The 13,642-nt window shown below is 35.7% G+C and overlaps 1 protein-coding gene across 2 annotated transcripts in view; it reads left to right on the top strand.

Annotated features, from left to right (window-relative positions):
- The window catches only part of LOC145690225 (protein zer-1 homolog), a 58,106-nt gene that overhangs the window by 37,077 nt on the left and 7,387 nt on the right, over positions 1-13,642 (top strand). For both annotated transcript variants that reach the window (XM_081764909.1, XM_081764910.1), the window contains exons 6-11: positions 750-921; positions 1,457-1,618; positions 5,373-5,534; positions 6,838-6,987; positions 10,298-10,452; positions 12,461-12,558. In XM_081764909.1, the coding sequence (XP_081621035.1) occupies positions 750-921; positions 1,457-1,618; positions 5,373-5,534; positions 6,838-6,987; positions 10,298-10,452; positions 12,461-12,558 (899 nt within the window). The remainder of the gene's footprint in view (positions 1-749; positions 922-1,456; positions 1,619-5,372; positions 5,535-6,837; positions 6,988-10,297; positions 10,453-12,460; positions 12,559-13,642) is intronic.

Genomic DNA, 13,642 nt, shown 5'->3' with positions numbered 1-13,642 from the left:
GAGATTAAAGAATCATTCTTTATTCATAGTATAAACCGGCTTTAAATCTGCGTTCTGGCAACATTGACGTAGCGTAGACACCGCACTTCTTTCAAACTCAACTCTTCCTTTCTTTTATTGTGCTTTGCTTGTTCTTTTTTAGTATTCATTTTCACGGTACGCTCATTTGGTGGTATATATTCCTGTTCCCATACCATATTTTTCTTATCCGTTTTTATCCTTGTTACCCTACCATTGAAGATAGAACTATGTTGTTGTTCCCATACGTCTTGAGAATATTTAGTTTTCCCACAGGAGGATATATTGGTAAGAACCAATTTTTTGTTAATTTGAATCATCCTCTCATGCGACCTAATTTTACTAGTATATAATGTCTGCTCATGTACGAAGAAGCTTATATAAGTATTTTATTATTTAGGTGTTTTAGTAAAAAATCATGTGGTAGTTAACATTTAATGTGTCTTCAAAACTTATCGGTTATGTACGTTTACTGAATGCAAGGTGTTTTTTTAAATTCAAGCTATAAGCGCAAAATATACTAACCATTACAGTAACGTTATCACTTGTGTATGCGTATGGGTGTTCACTTTATGCATATATATATATATATATATATATATTGTGTGAATATTCTGAAATTACTGAAGGAAATTCCAGTCGTTTGTCCCACTATGTTTACTTAACAAGTATCATTATGATGTAATAAGGAAATTGTTTTATAGATCTATATTAACATTTATTTTTTCCAGTGCAACATTGTTTTATATAGTGAAAGGAAAAGAGAGGCATTCATTTGGCATGAAAATTAAGAGAAAAATCATCTCCACATTGTTAAATGGAATGAGCGAACACAGAGGAGATGACACGATGATGAGGAATGGTTGCCTTACATTGTGTCAGTTCAAAATTCCACAGGATGTTGTAAGTATTTACAACTTCTGATTATAAGTATAGAAATGTTGGCTCTTACAAGAAAATGTTTGTGTCTCATATTACATAAATCTTTTAAGAAAATCATCACGACCATTGTTTTGAGGAAAATTGCTATCTTAGTTTGACTTAAGTTCGGGACCAACATTTACAACTTATGTATTAAATGTATAGCCCATCAAGGAGGTGGAGCATAAGAAAAATACAGTATCTACTTTGCGTAATGTGGAATGTGATATTGAGGAGATAAGTTTAAGTGAGAATGTTTGCTAGATTTAATAGAAGCAGTGATGCAATGGTCGTAAGAAATAAATATAAATAGCATTTGGAACTCAAGTAACAGTTGATTGAATATGCATTTTTTGAATATTTCGTAACACTTTTCCGTTTTAAATCATTTATATTTGTATAAATCTGTGTAGAAACATTGAACCTTCTCTGTTGTCCACTTTTATAGTTGTTTCAATGAATTAAACAGTTAATTAAAATATTTATTAAGCGCTTTTGTGTCTCTTATTTTTTCCAGCTTTTTGATTATAATCGCCTCGTACACATTCTGTTGCATATTGTGTCAGAAATGGAGCAAGAGGGATTCGTTCAGCGAATTGGTATTTATTTACTCAATTCTCTAGCGTGCCAGGTGGATGGGCAACAGAAACAACTGTTAGGAGATCTAGGAGCTATCAGTGTAAGTCATTATAGAGCTAGAACCTTTCTGTTTCAAGTGTGCCCCTGCTGGCGCGAGTGACGATGTGTGCTTTCCCGTATACCTTCCTCGAAAGAAGAGGGATAAGTTGCTTTGGCCGAGATCTTTCAATAGTTGAATGTGGACAGGGTTATCACATTGACGTGACTCGCCAAGACTAAACGACTGAATGACAAATTGCAACACAACCGAGGTCATTCACTTCTTTTTCCCAAAGCAAAGGGAAGGTTTCGTCCGTAAGAGAGCGGCGGGGGTGGAGCTGAAGTATGTTTCACATATTTTCCGAGGGCACACTTGAATCAAAAATTCTCTAGTAATTATAACTGAAACATATAATTTATTTAGTGCAAAAAGATCACCATTGAAGTGTTCTTAATAGACTGATATTCATTTGTCCAATAATCTTCACAATTATGCATGGACATAATGTGTTGTATCCTAAAAAACAGAAAATGTTTTGCTTTTTGTTGTCGTTTTGTCCATATTGTATCGGACTTAGAAGATAATAGAGGAATATGGAACAGAATTATCTAGGATAGTGTAAACCCTTGTTAAAATATTGCACTCTCTAGAAATATAGTCCAGTTGAATTCACTGATTAAATCAAAGTTATTTTCATAAATATGTGGATTGAACGCAAGAAATAAATTAAATACAGAGTGGGAACAAACAGGCTTAACTGCATTTTTAGTTTTAGAATTTTAAATAATGTTTATTTAAAGTGTCCAGGAAGTGTCGTATGTAACGTTAATAAAAACAATATTCCTGGTCAAAGGAATTTCCTTAGTCATTCAGCTACTTGTGTCAAAATGTGAACTCTATGCCGAAAGAATTGGTAGTGACGACAAGAATACCCACTGTATGGTACACATATCTGTCGTTGTATAACGTCCACCTAACTGACAGTTGTCCAAGTTATGAAAGAGATTGTAATCCTTAAACAAGTTCGGCGAATAAAGAGAGAGGTCAAGCATTTCACTGTCAACTCATGTAGTGTTGATATGGAATCGAGGGTTATCATATGAAACAAGAACACCTTAATTATATTGTCAATTCTAGCTGCTATCTTTTGTAAAGAAGACACTCCAGCTGCAGACCACAAAAGCGGAAGTGCCTTTTGGGAATAGAGAGTTGACTTTGGTTGAAAATCAAACGATTACATACTGCTCAAAATCTCTTTAAGTTTCAATATAATCTTTGCTGACATATTTATACTTTAAGAAATAATGTCTTTTGGTTTTCCATCCACGATATTTTTTTGAAAACCGATTTCTTTATTTCATTCTCAAGAGTTCACCATATTGTTCGATAGATGACAGCACAAAAGTAAAGAAAGTAAAAGTAAAGGGATTTTCGATCTAGATAATAAAAGACACATTATAATAGCATATTGATAATATTATAATCCAGTCGTAAATTTAACTCATTACGAAAAACTTAGATGTTCTGTATATGAACTTAAATTTACAATAGTATAAATATCTAACTCTTGGTTTAGGTATCCAGGGATAGTATGAAATTACACTGATAAACAATATTAAGTATTCAGAATTCTTTTGGTGGGATTTAGATACCACCATTGAAACACATCACTCATAATAATTAGCTGTAAGGTTCGCCTCCTGTTGTGAAGCAAAACGATGACTGTTCATTTTCGTTTGATCAGTATATCTGTATTTATTTTTCTAAAGCCTGTTAGTTATTGTCAGATTATAGGTACATTTTTTTATTAGTATTCAAAATAACAAAAAGAGCATTTTAAAAAAGTTAAATGTAAGGCTTCGTACCTACTTGTTTTTAGAAAGTTAAAGGGAATGAACTGGTCGGTATCATTGAAATATTGTTTACTGCCACAGTTCATGTGATAATTCACTGTCCGCCAAATTATTTAGTGATAAAATAAAATATAGAGAGTACTAGGAAAGTTTTGCAGTACAGTTTTATTTATTTATTTTTTTCAGAATACTTTCCACCACATTTAATACACCTCTGCATCCTCCGAAACCATTCGTTAAACCAGATCTGTCGAAGTTTCAGTACGTAGTAAGGCACGCTCGTTGTCCCAAGCCCTCAGAAAATCCTCATCACTGGAAAACCGCATCCCTTTCAGCTTCATTTTCACTTACGGGAAAAGTGCGTAAGTCGAAATGAGTAAGATCTGGATTATAAGGAGTGTGCTTAAGAAGTTTCATTTCTGTAGTAGTTAAATATTTGGTGCAGGCTTTTGCATGGAGGCTGGTGCATTGTCATGATGGAGGAACTAGATGTCCATTCTTGAATTTGCTCGCAGGTTCTTGATAGATTCGATGACTTTATGTAGGGATTGTTCAGTTTACCACTTATCTATGACTGTCTTTTGTGTGTCCAAAACGACACGCTCCATAACTTCACTCGATTTGAAAAATAAAACTCATTATCTTCTTTACTGATCAGGATTTTATGACAGTTACATGTGTATCCTCATCATCAAAGACTCAAACTTTGTTCTGAGTCTTGGTTGGCACATCATAATAGTGCAGCCAAGTCTCGTCACCTGTCATGATGATGTTCACATTTCGAGATTGTCCCTTATCAAACATTTTCAGCAGACCCTGGCACCATTTCACACGTCATGTCATGTGCTTTTTGGTCAAACTATGCAACATCCAGAGACAATAGTTTCTTCACTTGATTATGCAGAATAGAACGAATTGCTGGTGCATTTAGTCCTAAGGTATCCTCAGTCTGCTGGTAGGTCACTCGTCTGTCTTCGTCAAGCATTTTCCAACGGCAGTAATGTTTTCCTCCTTAACTGACGTTCTTGTCTTCCTCGACCTCTCAGCGTCCTCCAGAGTGAAATTTTTCCTTTGGAATTCTCTGTACCACCTTAATATAATCGTACGGTGTGAACAGACATCACCCAGTGCAAGAGTCATTTTTCTAAGCACTAATCTACGTTTAAACCGCGCGCGAAGTTATACCGCAAAACTACTCGTATCTCATTTCGTGACGAAGATGCCATAGCAAATCGTCGTCGGCAATTCAAAACCTGCTATGTGCATTTTGCAGGAGAAGCGAAAAACAGTATCCTGGTTAGATTTTTCGCTTTATAAAAGTGATGTTATAAGTAATATTTGATGCTGCACGTCACTTGATACCTTCTCAAGTAACTTGAGAAGATATCAAGTTAAGTGCAGCATCAAATATTACTTATAACATCACTTTTATAAAGCGAAAATCTAACCAGGATACTGTTTTTTGCTTCTCCTGCAAAATGCACATAGCAGGTTTTGAATTGCCGACGACGAAATACTTTAGATTATCACTGCTAATAAGTAACTCAGCGCATCGACTTGGGACAGCGGTTACTTTGCAAGTATGAACGTGTCTCAGCATGCACCAAGAAGCAGACTCCTGCGATACGTGGTTGCGTCGTATTGCAAAACTTTCCTAGTACCCTTTGTATCTCCAAGGTACTGGCAACTTTGCTATTTTGGTAAAAATGTTATTTACTTAAAATATTGTTTGAATAAACAAGACAAAACAAAACATTAAAGATTACTTGCAAAAGCATTTCGTTCTGTGACGCTGTAAAATGTGCTTTCTCACACTAATCCACTACTCATTTCCATATATAATGGTTGATTCTCAAATACTGGATGAATAAATAGGAGCCTAATGGGAACTGCAGCAGTGAAATATTTGTCTTCAGTAGTAATAATAACACTTTTTTATTTTTATTTCTCCTGTGTTGCAGAGAATGTTGGCACTGATTGAAGATAGACTAGACAGAAAAGTGTGTGACGACGTCCTGGAAGTGGCTTGGTCAACAATGTGGAATGTGACAGATGAGACTGCTATCAATTGTCGGCGGTTTCTAGATGGAGGTGGCATGGAATTCTTTCTTGGTTGTTTGAGTGTACGTACGATTCGCATTTCATTTATGAACTGTTTGGTTTAAAATTTCTCTTTATGATTTGAATAACTATAACTGAACGCAGTAAGGAAATATATATATATATATATTCCGAGGAACTCTCTTATAGTAAGAAATGATGTTGAATTATGTGTCTGTAGCAGAATTGATTGGTAGAAGGTACTTATGTAAAATTCTTGAAAAAACCAACAACTCTTCAGCGTGCCTTTCTTTGTCGATAGTGTTACTTCTGTTTAGTAACTTGACTTTAAAGAATGATAGCGATATTCTGTTGAAGAAATTATCAAGTATGAAGTATACTTTAAAAATAATGAACTTTGTGGTGGACAAACACCGTGTGCATGGGTTTCCTCGGGGTTCTCGCGTTTTCTCCCACTTTCTTTATTCCACCATTTAATTCATTTCTCATAATCACCGTCTCCTTTAGCCTAACCGGCATAACCGTGGGACAAAACTATATATATACAGATGGTGATCAGAAAAATGGAAACACCTGAACGAAATTGCAACTTAACCAGATTAATATGGTGTCGGGCCACCTTTCGCCTTCAGAACAGCCTTGATGCGACGTGGGATGGAGGCATAGAGGTCGTGAATGGTAGCAAGTGGAATTTTACACCATTCCTCGTGCAGGGCATCGGCCAGTTCTGTGAGAGAGGATGGAGGTGGAAACGACACCACTGCCAACCCATATATCTGACGTGTTGCCAACTACAGGTGTTTCCATTTTTCTGATCACCATCTGTATATTGGTGACACCGTAGTGTAGTGGTTAGAGGATTGAACTCATGTCCACGTGGTCCTGGGTTCGATTCCTGGCCGGTGCTTCCCAACTTTTCGGCCTCCACCCAGCGTCTTGAGGCAAACTGGGAAGTCATGTGAAAACAAAACGTGACGGCCGCTAGGTCTAGACAGTTCCTGAATCGCTTGTTAAGGATAGGGCGTAGCAGCGTGCTGACCACGTGCTTGCCGCTAGGCTGGACGTAGTTCAACCGATCGCTAATAGATGGCGTTGGAGCGGCCCAGGCCCTCAAATGGCTGTTACGCCAAGTGGTTTGGTTTGGTTTAATCAGACTTACTTATTTGTAAAAAAAAATTCTACCAAAGTCTGTAACTCTTTGCAGATCATATTCATTATGATACTTATATGGTCAGTGTAGTTGACCTTGAATGCTTAAAAGACAAAATTAATTACTGCTTGCTCTGTATTTCATTAACTATACTGTTCTCATTGTGTATGTTTAAAAGTATAAATTTAAATCTGTTGTAATCGTGGGTGTTACAGACTTTTCCCGAGAAAGAAGAATTGCTGAGAAACATGATGGGGCTACTAGGTAATGTGGCCGAAGTTGAAGTTTTGAGACCGAGATTGATGACCACTCAGTTTGTGACTGTATTCTCTGATCTACTGGATTCGTACAGTGACGGAATAGAGGTTGGTAATTATGTATTTTGTTTCTTAGTATTACCATTCCAATTCACTGGTACGGTGTCATTTACTAGTAGTGTTTAGTAATGTTTTATCTTCAGTAATTTCTTTAGTAATCTAATATGTAACAATGAAACTCACCTTGTGGGTGGTCGAATCACGGAAATTTTGGAATATATTTATCACCTACCTCGAACTTGGTTTTTATTGTATTAAATTGATTGAAAAGTGTAGCCCAGGGAAAGAATCAGGAGCGGAGGCTTTATTTATGTGAAAAATATAGTACCAGGGAGGATCAGAAACTAAGGTTACAAGGTCGATATTTTTGGAGTTCCGTCTATTGTAGAAGAATGAAGAGTGTGCGGTAATTGTAATAGGGTAGCTGTCCCAATAATTGACAGTATACTAGTAATTGACACTGGCTTTTTTTTTCAACAATACTGCGGGACTAGATAGCAGCAAATGCTGCCACCTGTTATTCCTTTGTGATGTTGTCAATCCTACACTACCGTTAATTTTTGTCACTGGGTGGTAGTACTCCAAAGGAAGCAGAACATCGATGGACAGTGAGAAGTCAACTGTTTTTTCAGCCTTCTAGTAACGGTTACGCTTAAGGAAAGTTGTTTTGGTTTCCGGCGCATATCAAATAGACCACAATAAAGACTGACGAGTTAAAGATCTTTTGATGTAACTGAAAGACTAATAGATCAGACTAAACCAAAAATTTTAGCTTCTTGAAAGTTAAACCTAGTTTTCAGGGGGAATGTCAATTATTGGTCACAGGTTAGCTGCAATCACCAGTAATTGACACCCCTGTCAATTACTGGTGATTTGCCTAAGCTCAATGAATATCAGTAGAAATTGGTATAGGTACATGAAATTGGCAACTTTGCAGTGTTTCAGCACACGCGAAATTGTGTTTACACGCTAGTTGTAGGTAAACACAATTCCGCTCAGTTATTCGATCTATGTACACGAAACCTGTAACCGCGGCTGGTAGAGGTTTACGAAGGGACTGTAATGTATCGCCAGCATGTCGCAGAATGGTGTCGGAAGTTCGCGGCTAGTAGAGAAAACGTCACCGACGAGGAGCGCAATGGCCGACTCAGTACGGCATCAACAGATTTGAACACAGGTCGCGTGGAGGAGCTGATTCAAGATAACAAGAATATCGCGTTACGGCGTTGAAGGAACATCTAGGACTTCGTCGCTTCGCTTCAAATGAGCAAGTGAAACACTTCGTAACAACGTGGCTGAACACGCAAGGACAGGATTTTTACCAAGAGGGAATCTTCAAACTCATTCCACGGTGCGATAAGTGCCTCTACTGAAATGGAGACTATATCGAAAAATAACCTAATGTATGTTCTATCTGTTGGCTGTCTTTGTTGTGTGAAATAATACATACGCATGGTAATCTTACTTTCTGATCATCCCTGTATCTCACGAGCCCGTTAAGTTAGAAAGATGAAACACGATATATAAACTCCTCACTACAAATAAACGGACACGTGTTTCAGCATTTCTGAAGATTCGCGTTTTAAGGGAGGGGACATTTTATATATTATTTTTCGTCACATTGAAAGAAATGTTGTCTGATATTTGTGATCATATCACGGGAAAACGGCTGAACAGTTTGTGATGAATTTTGGAACATAGTACCTACCTCAAGCTGGATTGTTGTCATGTCATTTTGATTAAAGGGCGTATCCTAAGCGGGTAAGGGATTCAAAAATTTATACTATAAATAAATTATGTTACGACTTTTTATCATTACAGTTTCCTTGAAATGCATATTCTAAAGAGGGAAGAAGTTCGAACACTTTGCATAAACTATTCTCCCCGTACTAAGAAGGAACATTTTAACTGGTATTATAAGATTGACCTTATGCCAGAATAATCGTGCTGTGAACATTTTCAAGAACTCTTTATGCTCCCTTCATCTGCTACGATGTACGTAGAAAAGCTAACGCCGAAAACTCAAGTATCAATAGAAACTGAAACAGTCAATATTAAATGCACAAAGCATTAACACAAGTAATTTGTTAGAATATTAATAAAAGGAAGAAACAACCAATTTTTTTCTACACACCCGATTTTCTCTAGGTGCAAATTCAATAACAAAGAGTGAAAAAGTAAACGCCCGGGAGTTGAACTCGGGATTTGCGACATACCGTGCCCATACATTAATCAACTACGCCACCCAGTCCGTTTCCCAAAACACCACATACTCTCTCACTCCTGAAGTCGGTGCTCTCCACTCAGATAATATCTCAGAGCATCGTACAAAACTTTTAACAAAAATTGAATACACACACAATCGTCCAGATAGCAGTCCGAATGTAAACGTTTCGGCGACAAGTTGTCACTATCTTCAATGCGTATCTCTTAAAATATATACGTTGCATGAAGACTACATTTTTTTATTAATCTCCTTCAATGTAGAAATAATGTATGTAGTTCTTGAAGTACTTCTATTAATTTTTCTTGTTAATAATAATCTATGAAGTTTTATTGCTCTTTTCTCCATATTCGAAAAGAATAAACATCTCTTAAATTAGAAATTATTAAAAGATTAGTTTTATGTTCCTGGTTTTATATCCTGTGCTGTTTACCTATCATCGGTATTCAAAAGTGAAGTCAGAAAATGCCGACAAGCTATATATATCTGCATAATGAGCTTAACTATTCCACTTTTATCACTTCGTTCTGAATATTCGATGCGAATATCAGTTTGAATTTCTTAGGCTGTACATCTAAAATATGTACTGCCTTTCTATTACCTGTTCATTTTGCTTCAGATTTTTTCGACAAAGTGGAATAACTAAGTTCATTGTGCACAAATATATATTTTTTAAACTTCAATTTTGAGTACCGACAACTTTTTACTTCAATTTAGAGTACCGATAATGTGCGAACAGCACAGGTTATAAAACCAGGAACGTAAAACCAATCTTGTAATAATCCCTATTAACTATTCGTATAGAATATATATGTATTCCTTTCGATTGTAGATAAAGGTAATAAGAAGATAGCGTATTTTATTAACAAGGAAATTGATCAGTAATTCAAGAATCATTTACATTTTATCTACTGTGAAGGAGATTGATAAAAAATAATCTAGTTCTTCAAGCAGCATACATTTTTTAAGGGGTATTCACTGAAAATAGAGAGAATTTGTCGTTCGGGTTGCTATTCGAGTGCGTAGGTGAGTACTCAGTTTTTGTTGCGATTTTTTTATGTGCATTTTATTACTCCTTTTAGTAAAATGCAATTTAATTTATAAGATAAACTCTAAAATTTATTTCTTTTTCAGGTTAGTTATAATGCAGCTGGTGTTTTGTCACATATGGCATCAGACGGGCCTGAGAAATGGGTAATAAGCACCCCGAAAAGAGAGGAAGTTTTACAAAGAATGGTTGCAGCTATAGAACGGTGGGATTTATCTGCGGAGAGAAACATAAATTATCGGTATTTAATATTCATTGTTTTACTACGTACTGAATAATTCCATAGTTTAGTTCTAGGCATTTGATAAAGATCCATAAATCCTATACTCCTGCATTAAGTAATAAAGTGCATAATACAGTATATTTTTTTTCAATTTAACTTTTTACGTTAGTAAGATTTCAAAGATCATAGGTGTCAAGAACCTGTTTAGTGCATAATTTCTGTTATTTGTTCACTTGCTTCTGCTCTTTGGTGAGCGAAACTACGAGACTTCTAACACTATAACAATCGGCATGGTCCATATAGGAACACCTCTGTATTACTCATGCCCGATGAAACCTCAGTTTTCATTGTTATATTATCAATATAATCTGCCCAATAGACTTTGATACATACACAGGAAAGTACCCAATAGTCCAAGTTACACTTTCCACTGAAAACGGAGGCTACAGATTTTTATCTACTTGTACACCTTTCCTCTCCCCAGATCTCGTTCCCAGCAACCTTCATTTGAAAATGATGCAGCTGTGAAACAAAGGCTTGCTGACCAACCACCATCTGTTTTTTTTAAAAAGTTGTAATAACTGTAGAACAAAGGTGGATGAAGTGCATTCCTATAATGGGGAACTTCGTAAAAAAAAAAAAATAAATAAATAAATGTCCTTTTATACCAGGGACAATAACTATTAAACACTCCTCATATATCTATGACAGGTAATTGGTATATCCACATATCGTATATACTCGAATCTAGAACGCACCCTAATTTCTAAACTTCGAAAGTTATGCCAATTTATTGTATTCAGTTCTAAGACTCATCCTGGATATTCAATGAAGCAACTCAGAATTTGACAGTACAAATTAAATCATACGGGTTTATTTGTTCAAACTAAACACTTAAGTGTCAAGATTAAAAAGAGAAAAAAAAAAATACTATTTTACAATCTTACAGCGTGAATATAGGCCATCCTGCTTAACCACTTACACTGTCTGAACACAAACTTTCACTATCACTTTATATGCGGTTTAGTGTGCGATTCCAGGATGCACCCGCATTTTATACCTGAAATTTTGGCAGAAAAAGTGTGTCGTAGATTCGAGTATATACGGTATATATCTTCGATTTTGAAGATTGCCATTCATGTTCTGAATACTTAAAACCGGCCTATATGATCGGATCTTGACATTATGAGTATTAAATATTACTATTAAGCTTCCAGAAAAGTGAACTCCAATATTTATTTCGAAGATATTGACCCATAGAGTTGACTAAGGAGTATTAATATTTAATTTACCTAAGAAGTGATAAATATAGTGAGGAGCTGAGAAGATGGTGAACTCGTCCATTGGTCATTCCTGCCCTCCCTTTCATCAACGACCCGCGAATTGTGGCGAATGGTACATTCCAACAAAATTTTGGAAGAAAACTATCAAAATCATGCAAGACTTTGGAGAGGAATTTCCTCCCCCACCCACCCACCCACCTCAAAAAATAAAACTAGTTTTTTCTTAAACCTCCATCTTTTGAAACTTACAGCAGAACCATAAATTGATTTTATTTAGACTCTACAAAAGTATTGATTTTTCAAAGATATGCTACATATCATTATCTTGCAAATATTAAATACACACTTGCGACTATACTTCCCTGCAAACACTATAGCTTCCTTCATTCAGCCAGAAGTAACATTAACTGAAGTAGTGTTCCTAATAATATTAAATTAAAATAGTAAACCTTAACATTGACAGCCGGTAGGCAATTCATAAACATCACTTAAAACTAGGAGTATGCTTTTTCTGCCAGCTATAGCTTTTGTCCTTTGAAGGAGGGGGAGGGGGGATTAGAAAACAAAAATCAATATGGCATGTACTACAAAACCTATTACATTGATCATATACTAATGATTGTGACTTCATAAGTCGTTTCGTTGTATAAGGTGAACATATTGTGTGGAACTGTACAACCTAAGCTTCAATATATGACATAATAGCATCTATGACTTATTTTTCTTCTCGATTTATTTTCAAGGTCTTTTGAGCCAATTCTCTGCCTTCTTCGAGTGTACCATACTCCTGAATGTCAGCATTGGGCAGTTTGGGCTCTAGCGAATCTTACAAGAGTATATCGTAAGTACCAAAAATAATATACATATTTTTATATTTAAGTAACAGTACAAGAGTTGAAAGTTACAGTGCATAATTCATAAAACTTGTTTGTAATCTTCATGAAAAAATCATTTTGTGTGTGTGTGTGAATATCTATTCAGTGTGTATAGTATAAATAAAATAAACGTACTATTAACAGTACATGATAGAATTTATTTCGACTCGACTAAAAAATCGCTTTTACATTCACTTTTCCCGTGCGTCATAGAATCTGTAACACCCTGTATCGAGTCCAAAAAGATTATCTATCTACTAATCGTTTGAAATTGGGGAATCTGGATTCTTGATTAATTTTCAATATACTATGACCTGCCTGTCGACAACGTCGCCATGGAGGAAAGATATATATATATATATATATATATATATATATATATATATATATATATATATATATATATATATATATATATAGCAGTTGAAGATAGTGTGTTTGAAAGGGTAGCATCATCGACTTTCTCGTGATGCCATCTAGTAAAGCGTGCCCTGAAGTAAAGAGGTGGCTCTTTTTTAGTATCAATGATGATAGCTCTAGTTACTCTTTTAAGCCACTTGAACCTGTCATGTGTTCATTGCTTCTAGTTTAAAATACTAACGTTAGTATGTTGTCAACCGCTTGTGAAGAGAGTGTTTTGTATTAATGAACCATATCTTAAGTTATTGACATTTGTTATTTCGAGCCTTACATGGCTTCTTTTTAATCAAAATATTTAAATTTGTGCCGCTTTGCAGACGAAACGTGCTATATCTTAATGTTATACGTGACAAGTCTCTTTTTGTTATAATTGCACTAGCTCTAAGTTTGGGTTAGAACCAGACATAATTGCTGTTCTGCTCTCTACTGATGGAAGTAGTAGTATCGCGTCTATATGTGATTTGTACAACCCACAGTAAATATCACTAGCATGCCAGATGCATACGTAATGCATAGCATAATCGCTTGTGACGCTTGATGGTCCTTTCCATGATTTTAGGAATTTATGTTGGAGACGGGGGGGGGGGGAGATCGACTGAATGTCAAAAATAAAACAGAGTTATCAAAACA

This window comes from Thermobia domestica, chromosome 7, assembly GCF_964235325.1.
Source record: "Thermobia domestica chromosome 7, izTheDome1.hap1.1, whole genome shotgun sequence".
Lineage (NCBI taxonomy): Eukaryota > Metazoa > Arthropoda > Insecta > Zygentoma > Lepismatidae > Thermobia > Thermobia domestica.
This window is presented reverse-complemented; position numbering and strand designations above follow the sequence as displayed.